Here is a 20,352-nt window from a genome sequence, read left to right on the forward strand (position 1 = left end):
AATTTATAAATAAAGCCATATTTACTTTCTTTGAATCATCATCCTCAGAGTGATAGAGGGTATGAGATAGTTAATAGTTGCAGAGAGGCCAGTAAGAAGGCTTCTCCAAAAGTTTGAAAAATGAGGAAAGTCTAAACTGAGACCATGGGATGAGGATGGAGAGAAGGGATAGATCTGATGGAGATTTAGGAAGCAGAATTGAAGGAACTTGGTGATGAATCAGATGCTGTGTGTATGAGGGGATGGGTGGGTGATGGAGGTGGGTAGTGTCCATAATGATTCTGAGGCCTCCACCTTGTTTGCCTGGATGGCAGGTGGGGAAGGTGGCACCATTTATTATGATATGGAAGTCTGTAAGAGAACCAGGGGTGAAGTGGAAGATGATAAGCACCTGTGGGACATCCAGGTGGACATGCCTTTATCAGTTGGTCTGAAAGTCAGAAGGAAGTCTGATGAAGACAGAAACGTGGTCTTTGTGAGAAAGAATGAGCTCTTTTGGAGAGAGGGAATGCGTGGCTGAGAAGAGCAAAAGCGGAAGAGAGAATGAAAGTGAGAGCCCTAAGAATCATCATTTAACGATCAGGTAGAGAAGGAAGAGCTGGCAGAGGAAAATAAGGAACAAAAGTAGGATTAAATGACAAGAATATAAAGACTTGAGAACTAAAAAGAGTGCTGAAGAGGGTGGCAGTGGTCAACTGCATCTAATGCTGCTAGCAAGATCAACAAAGATGAGCGCTAGGTCTAGCCACTCCACAGTGTGTATATACTTCAAAACATCGTATTTTGCACAACAAATACACACTATTTTATCTTTCAATTACAAAAGCAAAAATATAAAAAAGGTGAGCATTGGGAAGTACTCTTTTATTTGGGACTTGTAAATAATTGGTGTCTTTGTGGAGGCATTTATTCATTCATCATTCATTAAATACATATATATATACATGTAATTTTTTTTTTTTTTTTTTTTTTAGACTGAGTCTCGTTCTGTCCCCTAGGTGCAATCTGGGCTCACTGCAACCTCCGCCTCCCAGGTTCAAGTGATTCTCCTGCCTCAGCCTCCTGAATAGCTGGGATTACAGGTGCCTGCCACCACGCCCAGCTAATTTTTTGTATTTTCAGTAGAGATGGGGTTTCACCATGTTGTCCAGGATGGTTTTGATCTCCTGACCTCATGATCCACCCGCCTCAGCCTCCCAAAGTGCTGGGATTACAGACGTGAGCCACTGCGCCCAGCCCATTAAATACTTATTAAGTGATTATTATACGCTACATTCTAATCATATACTGATGACTAATTTGATGGGAAGATGGTAAGAGGCAACTAAATGTAAGGTAACTTAATTCATCAAGATGGGAAATAGTGGAGGAAAATTAGGAGGGGAGGCCGGGCGCAGTGGCTCACGCCTGTAATCCCAGCACTTTGGGAGGCTGAGGCAGGTGGATCACGAGGTCAGGAGTTTGAGACCAGCCTGACCAACATGATGAAACCTTGTCTCTACTAAAAATACAAAAATTAGCCTGTGTGGTGGGGGGCACGTGTAGTCCCAGCTACTCAGGAGGCTGAGGCAAGAGAAACGCTTGAACCCAGGAGGTGGAGCTTGAAGTGAGCCGAGATTGGTCCACTGCACTCCAGCCTGGGCAACACAGCGAGACTCCGTCTCAAAAAAAAACAATAACAACAACAACAAACCAGAAAGTTCTAGTTTTAGAAAATCCCTATAGCTAGGTATGTTTACCAGGTTAAATGGTGGGGTTACAATATTGTAGAAGAGTAGAATAAAATTCTTTATGAATAATGTTTAAATCAAAGAAAAGAGGCCAAGGTTTTCATGAACATCAATAAAGCTTTATAACAATACAATTCATTATCATTGTTTGGATTAATATTGTAATAATTACACACTTTTTACATTATGAAAATAAGTCATAAATAGTGTAAAAATAATTCTGAAGATCAACTTCTCACAAACTAGGAACCCTGAAAACAAATTTAAAAAGCAAATAAAAACAAATTGGAAACTGAACACAATGCAATTATCTCCAAACCGCAAATCAAAAATCTTATGCATCTTTTGATACAGTAATGTCAGCTGGAGAAATTACAATGAAATTAAAATAAAAATTGAACAGGGAGAATTCAATCTTTCAATTATTTACACTACTGAGATAAACAGGTTTGTGCCATATTTACAGTGATAAGACACAACACATTCTTAGAATAATCAATTATATGAGACTGGCCCACAAACATTTAAAAAAATATGCAGTGTAATGCTTGCCAAAATATTTTTTTGCATATTTCACTTATTTTGTATTTATGTGAGTTTTTGGCAATATAAAAATAGCTGCACATAGAGATGAACTTTAAAATGTAAAAAATACAAATAAAAATATAATATTTTCTAAAGAAAAATCAGATACATACATCTTTTAAAATGTTATTAAGTTGAATGAAACATTTACAACAGTATAAAGAATATTCACATAAATGTCAACAGTATGTAAGACATTCTTTTGTGAATCCAATTCATTAATATTTCTGAGATAGGTAAGAATATCAACTACATTTTGAGAAATGTTGGTACTTTCTTTGTTAAGTTGTTAATAAATCACACATAATGGTTTAGGTTGAAAAAGTCTTCTTATTCCCAAAAGGACGGTTCTTTCAATAAGCAGCATAGGCAATTTTATACATTTAAATATTTCGAAATGAAAAAAGTCATTAAAGTGTTTATTAGTACGGGGTTAGCAAAAACCAAACTCCACTAAAAATTTAAGTTAGAGGAGTGTCTCTGCTGTGTCAATTTTATATTGGCAACAAATCTAGCCAATATAAAGATATCCCAAGAAAAATGGGAAGAAGTAGGGACTGACAGTCCTTCTAGCCTAAAACAATTTAGCATAATCATAATTGGTCAAGCTTGTTAATTCCACTAGGGATGTATGATTTTAATAGCCAGAATCACATGTGATTGTTCTTACTTATTATTTTTAGAAAGATAAGATAGGGTTCCTAAGGACTTAACTTCCAAGAGATAGCAGGAGCTCTTGTTTTTACAAATTAGAAAATCCTAATTTTTGTAGTGTGAAATATTAATATAATTTGATTATTAGGAAGTAAGAAAAAACAAGATTTCAAATATTAGCATCTGTATGTTGCTTATGATCACTTAGCAGAAGATGTTAAAACACCACCAAAGTATAGCCCAACTCTGGGTAAGACAATATATAGTGGGGAAAGGAAGGATAACAAATGATGTTAACTTTTCATGCTTCAATAGTAACATTAAAAAAAAAATCCCTTGGAAATTAAGCACATTTCCTAAGTGATAAAAATATAACATATCAAAGACAATTTTTCCGTTGGTACTGACATGCTGATTTGACAATTTTCTAAACTAGCACATATGTCTATATAGATAGATAGTTAGACAAAGGACGTGTAGTATAAACCAGTTGATGTGTAAGTTCTTGCTGTCCCATCAGAACATCGTATGCACAGAATGTAAATTCAAAAACAAGACCTTTCTTCTAGTAGGAATTAAAGATATTCTAATGTCCTCTATAAAATCACATGAGAAAAAAAAATCCTTCAAGACTGCTTTTGCTAATGAAAAACAAAAACTGAAAGAAAAAATTAGGCATATTTGTGCACTAGGTACTCTATACGGTGTGTGCAGACTTCTCTGATGCTAGTTTTGTCATGTTTCATCAAATCATATAAACTAAAAGACGAGTGAATGAAAAAGATGAGACACATGAAAGTAGATAAAGGCATATGATGTATGAAATGAATATGAAATAGGAGGATCCATGATCCGAGTAAACACACATCATCTATTGGTACACTGTTTTGTTTTACATTAAGAAAGCCTGGTCATTGGACCATAATTATAGCAAATTCATGAACTTTAAAAATAAAATAACACACTAATGATTTAGGAATGCTATTAAACAGGGAAATAAAATTATCCATAGTAGTTGCATTGTCCATAGAGAAAAAGGAAAAGAGATACATTAGCACCAACCAACATAAATGAAAAACAATTTTAAATCTAAAACACGTATCAATTTGCTATCCTTCAATGTTTTATCAGAAATAGAAACTGACCTTGCCTTATTTCCAATGTGTCTTTCATGTATATTTTCTCAACCCTCTATCCAATAACACACATTAAAGAAATCTTTAAGGAAAGTATATTATGTATCAACACATATCAACAAACACAATTCTTTCATTCACTTAGAAATTATTTAAGAATTCTCTATATGACAAAATGGATGCTTGAAAACATTGTAGTAACCAAAAGTTAAAGATTATCCATCATGGTTAAGACCTAGCAATTCCACTGAACAAGGAGGAGTACTTCCATCCCTTTGTTTTTCCCAAGGAAATAAATGTAATGAAAGTTTACAACCTCATTTAATCACGAAATAAGTTGATGTTGTCAAATCAGTTATAGAGCAAAAACTCAATATACACACAGGACAAAACAGTATTCTTTGAAGGGTTGTATCTCAAAAAAATTTTTTATACATAAAGTGTTTTTCTTTTGATGTTGAGGTATCGTCTCCTGAAGCTGTGCAAGTTTTAAATAGTGATCCATTTCAATCCACCTCTTTCTACTAGAGGAGCAGAAAAAAAGATAGAAAGGAAAAAAATATAGCCACTGGACACTGTAGTTTGTTTTCCTGAAGAGAATGTAGTTCCACCCACTTCAGTTCATTTTTCCAAACCATTTAAGACAAATTGTGTCAGACATTGAGCAATACATTATCCTAACACCATGCCATACAAGAAATTGTTAGAAAATGTCCTCCATTATTTTTAAAATGCTAAACTGGCTTAGGGGTGTGGAATGTTACCAGAAATGTTACCAATTAGACTGATCTAATAGTTTAAACATCTTTCAACCTTAAAAATTTAATAGAAAAAAAAGAAGATGCCATTTTGTATGACTGTCATTTGGTTACATAACATAAATGAGATCATGAGGATTTTAGGTTCCTTGTCTTATGGTTATATCTTAACTATAAGCCAAGGATGAGTTAATTTCCCTTCTGGTGGTGACACCTATGCATGAAACTAGAAATCTTCCCAGAAGATGGCATCGAGTCAGGAGAGAAATTAAATTCTCTAATGGGCTGAAAGGGTGCCTACTCCTCATTGATAATGTTTCTTTCAATGTAACACTTCCACTTAGAATAAGCCATTTCAAAACACGCTACCAACTCTTTACTGTGCAAAGAAATGTTCCATCTAATATGGTTAGGTAAAGTTTGAGCAAGTAGGTGAAAAATATTCTCTTTATGGCAACTATATTTCACAGCTTTCTGAGATCTTAGATTTGGTCTGTGGATATGAGGATGAGACAAACATTTAGAAATGTTAAAAAGAGAAGGAAATCTAAATATAAACAAAACTTAAAACCATAAAAATAGAAATTAGTTAATATTACCAAATGTGACAAAATCTTGGCTTTATATTAACTGATAATCTCCATGTACGTTACATTCATCATGTAAAAAAAGTCAAAACTACTTAAAAATGCATAACTTTCATGCTTTACAATGATTAGACTGAAAGTGGAGCTTCTTTTATATTCTATCCAATTATCCAAAACAAGAGAGAAGTTAGTAAAAGGTCATTTTGACTACTGGAGCCAAATTATTATGATTTGAAGACTTCTTAAAAAAATTGTTCAAAACATATGTGACAAAAACTGAAACGAATATTTTTTCAATATTCTTGGGACTAAAGAAAGAAAAAGAAAAAAGCATTAAAAAGAATGAAAAATACCTTTCTGTTTCTCGAACTTTGTAGGAAATGTTTGACATGGTTGGATCGTAGGAGGAAGGAAAGCTCTCACAACAACTTTGGCACAGATTGTCCCAGGAAGCTCTCTTACATCACCGGGAGAGGCGATTTTGGCTGATCCCTTCTCAGAACATGTTATTTCTTCAGCAACCCAAGTTTTGGTGGGATGGACATCCCTTTTCCCTCAGGGACAGGATCTCCCATTCCAAGAATCTCCTATTCCAAAAGAAGTGCTGTGCCTCTGTCATTTTTAAAAGCACCTATATTAACACTTGCTGAAATTCAGTTTATTTATATATATTTTTAAAGTCTGTGGTTCTGCATGTTTGCATTTGTAAACCTCTTTCCTACTTGGTCACATGAGAGGCAGTGCTGGAGGCTGAATCGGTCCTCTTCCCATGTCTTCACTGCCAAGGGCAGCCCAAGGAAAACCGGCGGCAGCAACAGGCTCAACCCCTTCGTATTTCAACCAAAGTGGCCACATGAGCCCACAATACTGGAAGCTGTAGATCTGCATTCAGGACTGCAACTCCCTCAAAATACAAGACAAATTGTGTGTGTGCTCTCCACCACCTTATCTCTTTTTGGCAATAAGCCATGGTGTAACCCCCTTGAGATGACAAAAAGAATAAAGGTTCAGATGTAATCAAAGGACTCCTGATCAACATGCTAGCATCTGAAGTTGCACAGCAAGCAGGTTTGGCACACAGTCATGCTTTTTTAGTTAGTTTCAATGGGTGGTGTAGGTATGAGTCAACGCCGACATGAAAGGTGAATGGGAATGTGATAATCAGCTCTAAAATCAGTCAGTATAGTACATTTTCATAGCTTTGAGTCCATATTTGGTCACCATTTCATGTAAACTATTTCATGGCACTTTTTGTCCATGCAATTAGCAAGCCAAAAGAAGGAAAATAGCTAGTACAATCAATCATTCTCTACCACTGATTTGTCCATATAAATATGTATCTTCACATAAGATAAGGAGATACTGATCTATATTTTTTGCAGGATTCTCACTGGTTTCACAAATTGCCCAATTTCAGATGTAAGTGGAGTAAAAATGGACATGTATACTACTGCCAGCAGGAAGAAGCAGCCCTATGTAAACATATCTCAGACTTGTAAAATCTGCAATTCAGTTTTCAACTATAAATATTAAAAATGGACCATTATATACACAACTTCATGCTTGAAAGGTTAGATTCATCACTGCAGAAAAAGACAACAAAAAGACAAATACATGGAATCAGTAGTCTTGAATTAAAATTTTAAATCAATATTTATTTTAAGAAAACTGGTAGAACCTTGAATAGAGTCTATAAGCCAACTGACTGGCTATCAATGAGCCAATTGATTATCTGATATGTGTGCTATATATTACTTTCTAAACTCCAAGATGTCGTGGCAATTTCCATCTGAGGTTCATTCCACATTTTTCCTTTGCCACTGAGAATTATATTTCCTTTGCCACTGAGAATTTTAGGGTAAGTGTTTTGCTCAGTGACTGTTCTGGGAAAGCAGAAAATTAGGATGTTTATCACATATGTACCATAATTAAATTTAATTCTGTATTTGTAACCTACATAATCTTCTGCAAGCATTATAATACAACTGTGGAAAGGGCTGAGGATTGACCTCGATAATGTTGTTTACTTCACCAACACCTGACTCTAATCCTCTATTCTTCAGTTCTTGATTCCTCCTTCCTTTTGCAAGCCTTGCCCACTGTGAATGTGGTGCAAGGTAGACCTACCTGCTGTCAGGCCTTCAATCTGTATTACAGGTTCCATTGTGACCTAAGGCACCACAGATTTCTGGTTTCTCACCAGACTTCTGGTTTCTCACCACAGATTTCTGGTTTCTCATCTCTCTCTCATAGCAGTCATAATAACTAAGGTTTTCTTAGAACTGTATTAAATCAGAGGTCTGAGGAACAGAGGTGTTTGAGATATACACTTACAAAGCAGATCTTAGAGACGTCCTTGACATTGGGTGTATCACCCTTCTGAACACTGCTGTGTTTATTAGGCTGTAGGGCACAGTGGCAAATGTTTGCTTGACTTAAAATTCAAATTGTGGCAGTCGTATAAATCACTGATTATCAGTAAGCAGAATGTATAGGGAAGGAGAATAACAGAGGTCTCTTCATTCACCCTGCACAATGCATGGAGTCATCTTTAAGTTTATTTATTAACATTTGTTTTTCTCTATTCAAGGAAAATAGATGCTCTACTAGGTGTGCTTTGGAGGCTGCTTTCTAATCTTCGGAGAAGGAGTTCACTCAATATTCTTGCCTGTCATGCCAATGCCAAAAAATGTGTCTATAGGAAGCACTCCTTTTTCCAAACCCTCACTTATCTCTCTTAACTCTTCTTGTGTTGGTAAATTTAGAAAATGGAACTATATCTAGAAAGAAAACTAATTTAAAAAAAGATCAAATAGTTTTGCATATATAAATCATTGAGAGGAGCATGACCAAGAGGAGTTGGTAATTAATCAGTGATTTATACGACTGCCACAATTTGAATTTTAAGTCAAGCAAACATTTGCCACTGTGCCCTATAGCCTAATAAACACAGCAGTGTTCAAAAGGGTGATACACCCAAAATAGGACTCACTAAAAGCAATCCGCTGACTTTATTTTAAAAATATAATTTAAAAAATAATTTTATTTGACTATTCAATGTAACAGCTAAGTTGACCACATAAGAAATTTGAGAACGTTTTCATTTTCTAAATTGTTGCTTTCCTTTCTGGGGATGGGTGGGAGAGGCTGATCAGAATGATTTGCATTTGTGTGTGTTGGGTTTGTGTGGTAAACAATACTAAACTTTCATAAGTCTTATTCTTTATATAAGAAGATGCTGGATTCATAAGATCTTTAATCTTATGTAGCGTATAGTGTCTATTCTGTGGAAAAAGGAGTATTTAAAAGGAAAATTTCTGATTTTCTAATCGTATTCATATTACTACCAGTAATATGAATTTCATGAACCATTTCATGAACCAAAAAGATGATGCCCATTTCATGAACCAAAAAGATGAGGAGTTCTTTGTTGCCATTTAAGGGTATAAACCCCTTTTAAAAAGGCAGCGATTCAGATTATAAACCCCTTTAAAAAGGCAGCAATTCAGAGGTGGCTAAGAACGATTGTGAACCCAAGTTCTGAGTGGTGTCAGAAGGCTGGCTAAAGCAAGCCTATTGCATCTCCTCTATGTGAAGTGTGCTAATGGCTGGTTTAAAAAATCATTATACTATTAGATTACAGGGCAAAGGTTAGAGAGTAAGTGGTAATTCCAGCTCAAGATGGTATTAAAAATTCTGTGAACGGGGGTTATGATTGTGGAGGGATAGTTTTCTCAGGTGAAGAAGAATATGATGATAGGTCCATTTTCATGAGACCCACTTGACCCTGTGTGTGATCAAGCTAATTATCTGACAGGCTGAAAGCGGAGTATGGGAAGCTACTAAATAAATGACGCTACCGAGAGAGGTTTTACTTTCTCTGGTCAAGTAGGTAAAACTGATAAAGAAAGAGAGTGAGTTATTCAGGATTTTCTCACCAATGGAGTTGCTAAGGTAAGAGGCAACTAGGAGTCAGGTTTCCCATCTTTCTGCATTGCTACATAGTTTTGCTATAATTTTGCTAATGAAGCATGCCTGTCCAAAATTACTGAAGAAGCCACAAGGTGCTGGAGAAAAAATGTCAAAATGATTGAAGCATCTTGTGCATTTCCTCAGCTCATTTTTATATGCTTGGAATACTTTTATCCTTCAGTAGCATGTGCACAGCCTTTATAATTAGATCTTCACCATTATTGCATAAAGGTTTGATATTCTCTGAATAGCACAGCACATATGGATGATCTCTTCCCTGCTTACAGTTTTACTGTTGCTTTCCATTGTCTCTCTCTCCCTCTCCTAGTTGTGATACATACTAGTTCTGTGCTCTTGGAAGGTCCTTGACCTCTCGAATTTGTTTCCTCATCTGCATCACTGAGGGTAATAAGACTTTATGGAGTCATTGTGTGGATTAAATGAAATGATATTCTCTATATGAAAAGGCTTATCATACGGCCTTTGCACATAGAAGGTTCTCTATAAAGAATAAACTTCTTCATCACTGAATACACACACAGTGACTATGGGCAGTCATATGAAGAGGCTAGAATAAACTGATGTCATAAAGGACACCACTTAAATTTAATTCAGTTTTTCCTACATAAGTCAAGACATCATTAAACAAATGATGCTTATATTTTTCTGCTTTCTCAGCTCTGTGACTAATATTGACGGGGTTCTACCATGTATTATCATGTTTGTCAGTGTAAGTAAGGATAAACAGAAAAAGAATCACAATTAAGAATAGTTTTAAACATTAGGAAGACAAAGATTTTGAGAGACAAGCAAAACATTATCAGGATGCACTGCCCCTTTCCATTCCAAAGAAAGGATTAGATAGCGAAGGTTCCAAATTGCAATGTTTGCTAAGAATTGCATTAGCTGATCAGTTTAGGAAGAAATCAGCAGTAAATATACTGATCAAAAGATATTCTGGAGATGAAATCTTTTGCTTTTTAATATCCAAAGAACCTTCGGAATGTCACATCCGAAGGTCTTTTCTGAATGTAAAAGGCTAGTCCAGGTTAAGAGAAAGGGAGAGTGCTTCTTTTGAGAAATTATTCAGTAAAGCCTACCTTTTGCCAACAGCCAGGCATGGGTAAGCCATCTGGCCCCTGTTTTAAAGAGAAGAAAAAGAATTCCTCAGGTTCCATAAGAGTGATTAAACTTCATAATTCACGTGCTCAGAGGCTTAAAAATAAATTTCTACCCATTAGTGACTTTGGTCATGGGCATCTTTTACTAATTAGCAACTCCCGATATATTTCCCAGTGTTAGGTAAAATAAAGAAAATTCAAATGTTTTCCAGAGTGAGTACATATTTTGAAAACACATGAAGTATAGAAAATGTTATGCCTAATTTTGAAAAAGCAATTTACAAAGCATAGTGCTCTATTCATATCTATATTTTTAGATAATAAATGTATACTCTTAATTCCATTAAAACACATCTCACTGGTATCTCTATTACGTAAACCAAAATAACTTCTCTTCCCGGTCACTATTAGACTATGGCTGAATTCATGATAATGATGAATAATCAATGATAAACCATTTCTATCTGAAGTTTATAGCTCTTCACATGCCAGTATTTTTCACTTTTCTATATTGAAAGTAAATACAGTAGAACGTACTCAATTGAATTAGAAGACAGGCAGCCTATCTATATTTTTATGATAAAATATTATCTATAGCATTTATTGATTTCTCTATTTAAATTATTCAAAAGTTAGTTAACAAATTCTGAATAAAATAAGAGGTTCCTAAGTGTTGCAAAATTTATTTTAAAGTGTATGCATTCTTCAGATACAAATGATACAAATAATGCAGGAAGAGTTGGTACATCAAGAAGGCATGCTTCTACTTTTCCACCAACAAAATGATCATAAAATATGATTTATCATCAATACCAAGCAAACAAAGAACTGGGAACTTCATATTGAGATTTTCTAACTATAATCACTGACTGCTTAATTTTTTAAAATATAAATACAATCTCTTAAAGAGAAACATAAATTTATCTTTAAAGAATCATGCTTATACCTGAAGAATAATATAAGAACATGCAGACCAATATAACCATCAACGCAAACATAAAAATTTTTATTTATACCTCAGAAAATATGAATATACTTTCATTTTAAATGTAAAAAAAGAACACTTTTAAAAAGCTTCATAAAATATTTGGGAAAAACTGGTAATGCCAGATTGGTACAAGGAGAAGGTTCAACCAGCAGAATTTTAGATTTTAGTATCAGGAGGATTTTGAGTTCATGCCAATGGAGATAAGGGAGTTTGGTCTACTTTAGGAAAGTGAGTTTCAAAAGGAGAGACCATTAAACTGAAAAGGTTATGTGACAAAGAAGAAGGTTGGGGCTGCAGACTTTTATCATCTTTAGAAGCTCAGAGAAGTTTGGTCTTCTTCTTTGTGGTCTCTTAAAGCATTCTCTTGAATTGGTTAACACTTGACAACAGAAGCTGATTTCCGTAGGTTGGGCCTTATTTATAGCCTGATTGAAATATAGCAAAAAAGGCAGAAATACCTTTTTTTTTTTAGAGAAAAAGAAAAAAAGTCAAACTTAGGTGGAAAACCAAAAGTTATGGTCTAGCAGTGTCTTTGCATCAAATATTTTCACATAATTTTAATGTAATCTTTAAATATTTATTGAAAAAATTAATATCCCAAAGAACACAGAAAAGGTGGTCATGTCAGTTGTGAGAACAACATCAGGAGATTAATTTGCATTCATTGATAGAAATGCATGCTTGCTCTCTGACTCTGCACAGTGGCAGAAGGAGCCTGTTCATGCACATGCATGTAGTGTGTTTATCATGTAAAGCTTGCCCAGAAAGCACCACTTTACACTGATAGAGATGAACATGTGATAAACAAAGGAACTGCATGCAGGGTGGTAGGAAAGAGAAATACTGTACCAATTGGCAAGGGGCATCCAGCCCATCCAGGCCAGGCTGGCCTGGCTCCCCTTTTTCCCCCTTAACGCCACGGAATCCCTGTTTGTAAAGATTAACTCATAATGTTACTAACACAAGAAATCACTTAAGCACAAATTCTGCGAAAGAAGTAACTACGACAACAAAGGCCGGGAGAGGAGCAACTCTGAAGGGAAAAGTAACATCCAGTGAAGTTGGGCAAAGTAAAATGGAGGGAGACATATTCCTACAACAGGGGCTTGTCTGAAAACAGTGGCCTTCTCTTTTGAGGGGTATGGAATCGTGCCAGTTCCTTTCGGATCTTACATTCAGGTTCCAGTTGTGCCGTGATATTTGGGGGTTAAGAAACCAGGCAGAGCTAGCGGCCCAAGACGAGATGTGGAACATATCAGGATAACTGATAAATGTTTCTGGGTATCTTGAAGTCCATGTTAAATGACCCCAATCAGAAACCCTCCTGTTACGGATCCCTCCAGCTTGCTCTTCTCCCATCTGATCCCCTCACACAAACATCTGGAGACAGTTCCACAAGTCAGACATACCAACGGGCAGGGTGCATCTAATCCAGGAGCACCCTGTTCTCCTTTCTCCCCTTTAGGCCCCTTTTTGCCTTTCTTTCCCTTTTCCCCCTGTGGATACAAGGGTTTAAATAAAAGACAAATTTTATTTGGGGGAAAATAAGGGTAATTCAAAAGATGGTTTAGGTAAGAAAATTCTGGAAGGGCATTTACCACTGTTTTCTGATTTAGGTAAGGCATGATATTATAAAAGCTAACATATTTTCAGAGTGACAATGGATTCTGGGCAGGGGCATGTGGGATTTTATTTAAGATACTCAACAAGACAGAAGAAGGAGGCTTAAAAGCTGATACATCAGAAGTGCTAACTTAGACCACAATGTCACAATCATGAATTAGGTGTTTGAGTCACAGATCCTGTGAGGATGACAGGTACCAAAACCATTGAAGCCAGCCAGTGGCAGATGAAGTTCAGGGAAATAATGGATACTTCACTCAATTTTCAATACCTGTCACCTTGCTTTTTTCTAATCCTGTAACGGATGAAAGCTGCATTGAACCAGAGGAAAAGGAAAGAATATTAACAGTGTCTATTTCTTTGAAATGTATCCAACTTTATGATTGATATTACTTGTGTAACTCTCATTCAAAAATATTCAATATCTTAAAATATGCTTCTATATCTTTTAATATTTTTTACATCCTTTTGTTACAGCAAAACTTTTTTTAAAAGAAACTAAAAGCAAATACTTTCCTTATTAAGTCAGGTAAACAAATGTTAAAAGTGCTAATACTTTGCAGCAATGCCAACTGGAGAAACAGACTTATTTATAAACCTAGGGATCTTCTTTAATTCACTCTCTTACTGATCTCATGCCATGTATTTACAATGGTAAATGAGTTTCCAGCTTACTCACAATGTAACAAAAGCCAAAAAAAAAAAAAATAATCTGTTCAGGAGAGGAAAAGCAGCTTGGACTCAGTAAAAATGAGGTAGGCAGGATAATTACATAGTGGGAATGTAGCTATGGAAATTAGTATTTAGGAATCAAGGTAAAGGTTGTGGGAAATCTGCATGGATCATAAGGCCAGAGGAATTAAGGAAAGGAGGCAAAAGGAGGAGTAGGAAGGAATGCACCTCAGCTGTTTTATATTAACATCAGTATCTCTGCATATTTATAGACAGGGAGTTAGTGCCGTGCAGAATTCAAAATACTATACAATACATACTTAAATAAATGTATTCATTCTGCAATCAGGATGGGAGTTACAATAAAACTGAATAATGTCTGAAGCAAAGCAACATGAATATTGAAAGGTTAAAAGATATATACATAACAGAAATATATGAGATGTGCATTCAAATCAATACATTCATTCTGACAGCATGAGCAAAAGCTCTTCATTTATCTCCTGTGTGCCAAAAAGATTGCATCAGAAGGCTCAGAATCAAAAACACTTGGATTTCTTGAATATGGGGCAAAGAGACATTCTCTGTGGCTTAGTTGATCATGATCAAAGACAATGATGACCCCAGAAGTCAGGGTGAAATGAGAGCAGTTGTGATAGGAAGTAAGATGGGAAGAACATTCAGGAGTAAGTTGGTCACTCACTCAAGATGGATCAACATCCTTCCTTAACAAATCACTTCAGTACCATGACATAAAACTGATGTAAACTCATTTGGGTGAGCTCTTCCCTCCCAAAGGGCAGTGGACTCTTCTTCATATAGGTGTGTCTGAGACCAGGTGTGTTGGGTATTATCACTTTGGAATTCAATTCATTGTTTGATTGGTAAATCAACTCAGATTAACCACTCAACAGAAAAATGTCATATGAATGTTACTGTGCCAGGCTATAGGAATAATTTTTCAGTAATATTTTAGTGAGCCTCAAGCTTTATGGGAAAGAAACACTACAGTATGAAGAATAACGTGCCAATGTTATTAGTCAGCATTGTTTTGTAATATGTACTGATTCCCCATGCAATACAAAACCATGTCATTGTGGGTATGAGTACATGAGAGCTCTTGATAACTTTTATTTCCCATGTCAAAGAATTATATACATGAATTATTCTCATTTAGAACCAATTTTTGTAAATTTAAAACTTCTAATCATGGAAGCTGAACATGGAAATATTTTGTATGGGTGATTAACATTATTCTGAGGATCAAGTTTCTAGCTTTTATGCTTTCCTATGCTGTAATGCTGGTGATTTCTTTCTCATAAACATGAGTATCCTCCTAATGGTAATTTTTTTTTGGGGGGGGGACAGAGTCTCACTCTTGTTGCCCAGGCTGGAGTGCAATGGCGTGATCTCGGCTCACTGCAACCTCTGCCTCCTGGGTTCAAGTGATTCTCCTGCCTCAGCCTCCTGAGTAGCTGGGATTATAGGTACCCACCACCACCCCCGGCTAATTTTTGTATTTTTAGTAGAGATGGGGTTTCGTCATGTTGGCCAGGCTGGTCTCAAACTCCTGACCTCAAGTGATCCACCTGCCTCGGCCTCCCAAAGTGTTGGGATTACAGGCGTGAGCCACCACGCCCGGCGGTAATATGTTTTTGAGTGATTAAGATTTTAGACTCATACAACCCATTAGGTAAATATAAAATGCATATATATATGTTTTTGAGTTTTTTTAGAGATAGAGTCTTGTTCTGTCACCCAGGCTAAAGTACAGTGGTACAAGCATAGCTCACTGCAGCCTCAAACTCTTGAGTTCAAGTGATCTTCCCACCTCAGCCTCTGGAGTAGCTGGGACTACAGGTACATGCCACCATGCCCCACCATATTTTTTTATTTTTTAGTAGAGATGGGGGTCTCACTAGAGATGGGTTGCCCAGGCTAGTGTTGAACTCTGGGCCTTAAGCAGTCCTCCCACCCTGGACTCTCAAAGCACTGGGATTATAGGCATGAACCACTGCACCCAGCTACATATCATCTTTAAAACACACTCATCTTGGGCTGAAAGCTTATATGCACAATTTATCTCAAAACATATGTATTTTATAGTCAGAATTTATAATTCAGAATAAAAGAATTTTTTATACTTCAGTTTCCTTGTTTGTGAAGTGGGGAAAATAACGCCAACTTTGGGGGTTGTTATGAGGATTAAAAGACTTATCATATGTAAAGCTCTTGGGAAAGCACATAATGCTCAGTAAATGTGATGATACTGGTGATGATGATGGGGCTTTCAGATAACCACTTACACGGGCTCTCTTACCAATGGGTGGGAGGAGAGTCTAAGCAATGCTTAAGGCCTAAAACTTACACCACAAGCTTAATAATCTTCTTTCTTTCACAACTCTCATTTAGCCTTGCTTGTCAACAGCTATGAATGTCACTGTTCAAGAGACTTCATAAGGTTAAATAGAGCAGGGACATAAATTAACCTGAGAAATATAAGGTTTAAATTTGTACTGTGAAATGTAGTTTCAGCCACTTTAAGATTTTCACTGTTCTATTGAGGGATTGAGTTTTTGATGGCTTCTTTTGTTGTGTCCAGTGTAAACAATTCTCCTTAGATTTACTACTAGGTAAAAGACCCAAACAAAATACTGAGAAAGAGGTGGTAGGGGAAGAGAGAGATAGAGAAGGATGGAGGGAGGGAGGGAAGGAGAGAAAAGAAACAGAGGAGAGGAAAGGAGGGAAGGGAGGAGAAAAGAACAAAGGAGAGGAAAGGAAAAATTGACTTTTAAAATCCATAATCCAAACTTTTCTTTCAAGTCATAAAACCATATTGCCTGATATGGGCTCCTAAAGACCATGGAGCTGATGGTTCTGAGATAGAACTTCAACATCAACCTCATAAAATACACCAATATCTCTGTTTTAAAAATCCCTGTTGCTCTGAATCTGAAAGTGGCAAGTCCTAGTCCTGCGTAGTGAACTTACTGTAGTTTATCAGTCACACTGCTTCTCCTCCATTTTCAAATAAAAAAATCAACGTACAAAACATATCTCCATTTCTCTACTGGGAAGTAGTGAAGACAAGTGAGATGCTGCCTTTGCAGGGTTCAATGAGCTCTGCCAAATACTACTGCAGATTTGTGTCATTTAATTTTACTTTTTAAAATGATTTTTTTTTAAAAAAATCCTTTATTTTTCCATAAATTGGTGTCAGGTGGTTGAAAAACTGTAGCTAGAATATCTGGGGATAATAATTTTTTCTTCTATGCCAGGCAGTGCCCTTATATCTGGCAGTACAGCCTTCTTCATTCCTCTCTGAAGACCTGATTCCTTAAATCAGGCATCAGTATGTTTTTGGAGCACAGGATGGAGAAAGATTAAGTGTCAAATGGAATCACACAAGCCGAACAGCAAAGCAGACAGCAGGAGAAGAATCAAATAAGGTACATGCTGGGATGGAGAGGTCACCTTTTCTCCCTTTTCTCCTAGATCACCCTTCTCACCCCGTGGACCAGGGAAGCCCTGTAAGATAAAAAGCAAACCAAAAAGATCTATTGGTGTAATAGTGGCGAAATCATATGGCAACAAATATTTTAGGATTTTACATTTCTGAGCTTAAATATAACAAGAAATGGCTCACCAGTCTTAAGACTTAGATAATAAAGCAGTGCTTAGAAACATAAGTTTTCTAATGTCTCAATTATCTATACACAACAGGTTTCTTGCTTTTTCTTTTAAGAAATACAGAGTAGAAAGAATGCCAGAATACTAGTTTGAATTCTGGCAAGTTCACTGATTTGTGCAGATTTGGGCAAATCACTTACCTCTCTGCACTTTAGTCCGTTGACTGTAAAATGGGGTTAATGATATCTACCAGACAGCTGTTGTGAATGTTAAATGTGATGATGTACTACAAAGTACCAGAATGATGCCTGCCCATAACAGGTGCTCATAAACAGTAACTAGTATTACTTTTGGTATTCTCATTATTCAGCTAATACAGGATGAGCAGTGATTGTGTCTAGAGGCATTTACTTTTGACATTCTCTATTTTCACAGAATCATATTAGCATAAGATATATAGGGACTAGATGTTAAAAGGAAAAAAATATTGCATAACTGCTTTGAGAAAAAACATAATATATCATTCTGTAAGGATAGCATGTGAGAAGTATATTGATTTTATGCATATTTTTCATAAATAGGTCATGCTGATGTTAAGAGTACCCTCAATTTGGGAAAGTATTTTGAAGTGCCACTATCCACTACCAGTTATTAATTTTATACAAGATAATTGTGTTTTTTTGCTTTTCTGTTTTATCTCATGCAAACACTAGTGTATTTTATATTGCTGTTTACATGCACAGCAATATATGTTCTATGCATACCTATATGCACAGAAAAAAAAGAAGTATTCTTTTTGTTATTGATGATGGAGACCATCAACATCTATTATAATAGGATGATGTTTATTGTACTTATTACTTACATCAAGACCAGGCTCTCCATCTTTCCCCTGCCAAAGAACCATAGTAGCTACATTAGTGTTTCTAAGTTTTATGAATAGATTATTGCTTTATTTAAGGCTGTCTGAACATGCAACACTAGTACTAGAACAACTACTTCAGAAATGTGAAAAAGATTCTCATTTGGATTAGTGACTGTTAGTGTTGCAGTTAAGGGTCATGAAAATTTTATATTATATATAGGGTTAAATAGACTAATATTTTGCTGATGTTTAAGCCTTGGTAGCTAAGTTATCAGTCCAGGAGTTAAATTAAAAGTAAAAATACTGTTTAGTTGATTAGTGACTGTTAGTGTTGAAGTTAAGGGTCATGAAAATTTTATATGATATATTGGGTTAAACAGACTAATATTCTACTGATGTTTAAAACTTGATATCTAAGTTACCAGTCCAGGAGTTAAGTTAAAAGCAAAAATACTGTTTAGCTGATTTAAAAACATACCAGCACTAATAGAGGATGTGAATCAATGCTACTTTAATTTGATAACTTAGTAGTTAGCTCACAAATGAGTAAAGAATGTAGAAATACAGTTTTAATTTGGCTAGGATGTGCACGCTGTGTACGAAGGATGTGAAGGCTGCAACTTAAAAGCTGTTTTTAAGTAAGCTTTGTAAATGAATAATCCCCCAATTTTTTAAAAAAATCGTAAGACTGTTAGGCAAGAATGATAAATTCACTCCCATGGTGCAGATTATCATGGTGATGACCCTATTGTGTCATATTATGGATCCATCCAAAGTTCACGAGAGGTTACTTTGATTTCATCAATTAGATTTTGAAACCTATTTCAAAATCAGCATCTTTTTTTTGATTTAGCACTGAGGTAATCATGGTTTATGTTTATTATTTCAATTCATAAAGAGCATGTGGGAGATATGGAAAGGTTAAAACCCTTAATGCAACGGACGCTTCTACTGTCGTCCTACCCTATCTTAATGAATCAATTATAATTATTCCCAAGATGATATTTTTAAAGCAAACCGGAGGTCTCAATTTGAATTCTGTGTAATTAAGAATTTTCAGGCCGGGCGCAGTGTCTCACGCCTATAAATCGAGCACTTTGAGAGGCCGAGAAGGGCGGATCACTTGAGGTCAGGAGTTTGAGACCAGCGTGGCCAACATAGTGAAACCCCATCTCTACTAAAAATACAAAAATTAGCTGGGCATGGTGGCACACATCTGTAATCCCAGCTACTTGGGAGGCTGAGGCAGGAGAATCACTTGAACCCAGGAGGTGGAGGTTGCAGTGAGCCAAGATCAAGCCACTGCACTCCAGCCTGGGCAAAAGAGCAAGACTCCATCTCAAATGATAATAATAAGAAGAAGAGAAGAATTTTCAGAAGACAGAGCACTATCAGTGTTCTATGTTCTGAAGATCATTTGTCATCATGGTAATTTAGAAAGTCAGAAACATCAAGTCGTCATAAATATCAATGTAATTGGGGGAATAATTTTTACTAGCAAGAGTCATTTTAGTAAATAAGTCTATAGGAACAGATAAAGTCTGAAGAAGGCTGTTTTCAGTGAAGCTTCCACAGCCATTTTTGGATCCAGTGATCTTCCAAGGAAGTGCCAGTTATGAGTGTCCAGTCAGATGATGTAGGGAGGGCATCTTCTGACAGTTAGGATCCTGTTCTCGAGTTAATAGTTTATTCTAGAGACAGTCTCTGATCCTGTCAATCTCGTGAAGTGCCTGGATATGTGTCTGTACATGATGAGAGGGCAAGAGACTGAATATGACCTATTTGTGAAGGACATGGAAGTACTGAATTTATAGATAATGAGTGGATTGTTGTTTCTTCTCTAACATTAGTCTGCCCCACAAGCGAAGGGTTAACCGTGTCAGTGACTGGTCATCTATGCATGCGGAAGGTGGGGAGGTGCATGTGACCGGGAACTCACAGGCAGCCCATAGGGCCCTCTTGGTCCAGGATCTCCCATAGCTCCTTTTTCACCCTAAAATGAAAAGTAGAAAGTTCAAATCATACACACAC

General features: G+C 36.2%; 1 protein-coding gene across 6 annotated transcripts in view; it reads right to left on the reverse strand.

Moving 5' to 3' along the window:
• Positions 1-6,300: 6,300 nt before the first annotated feature.
• The window catches only part of COL25A1 (collagen type XXV alpha 1 chain), a 496,864-nt gene continuing 482,812 nt past the window's right edge, over positions 6,301-20,352 (reverse strand). For 3 of the 6 annotated variants that reach the window (XM_054683264.2, XM_054683265.2, XM_054683266.2), the window contains 3 exons: positions 20,261-20,314; positions 18,322-18,348; positions 17,011-17,354 (listed from right to left, as the gene is read on the reverse strand). In XM_054683264.2, the coding sequence (XP_054539239.1) occupies positions 17,217-17,354; positions 18,322-18,348; positions 20,261-20,314 (219 nt within the window). In that variant the 3' untranslated portion in view covers positions 17,011-17,216. Of the gene's footprint in view, positions 6,432-10,522; positions 10,562-12,380; positions 12,459-16,961; positions 17,355-18,321; positions 18,349-20,260; positions 20,315-20,352 lie in introns of those variants that run through there. The other 3 variants (XM_063809725.1, XM_054683262.2, XM_054683263.2) reach the window with 3 other exon arrangements.

Source organism: Pan troglodytes, chromosome 3 (assembly GCF_028858775.2).
Source record: "Pan troglodytes isolate AG18354 chromosome 3, NHGRI_mPanTro3-v2.0_pri, whole genome shotgun sequence".
NCBI classification, from domain to species: Eukaryota; Metazoa; Chordata; class Mammalia; order Primates; family Hominidae; genus Pan; species Pan troglodytes.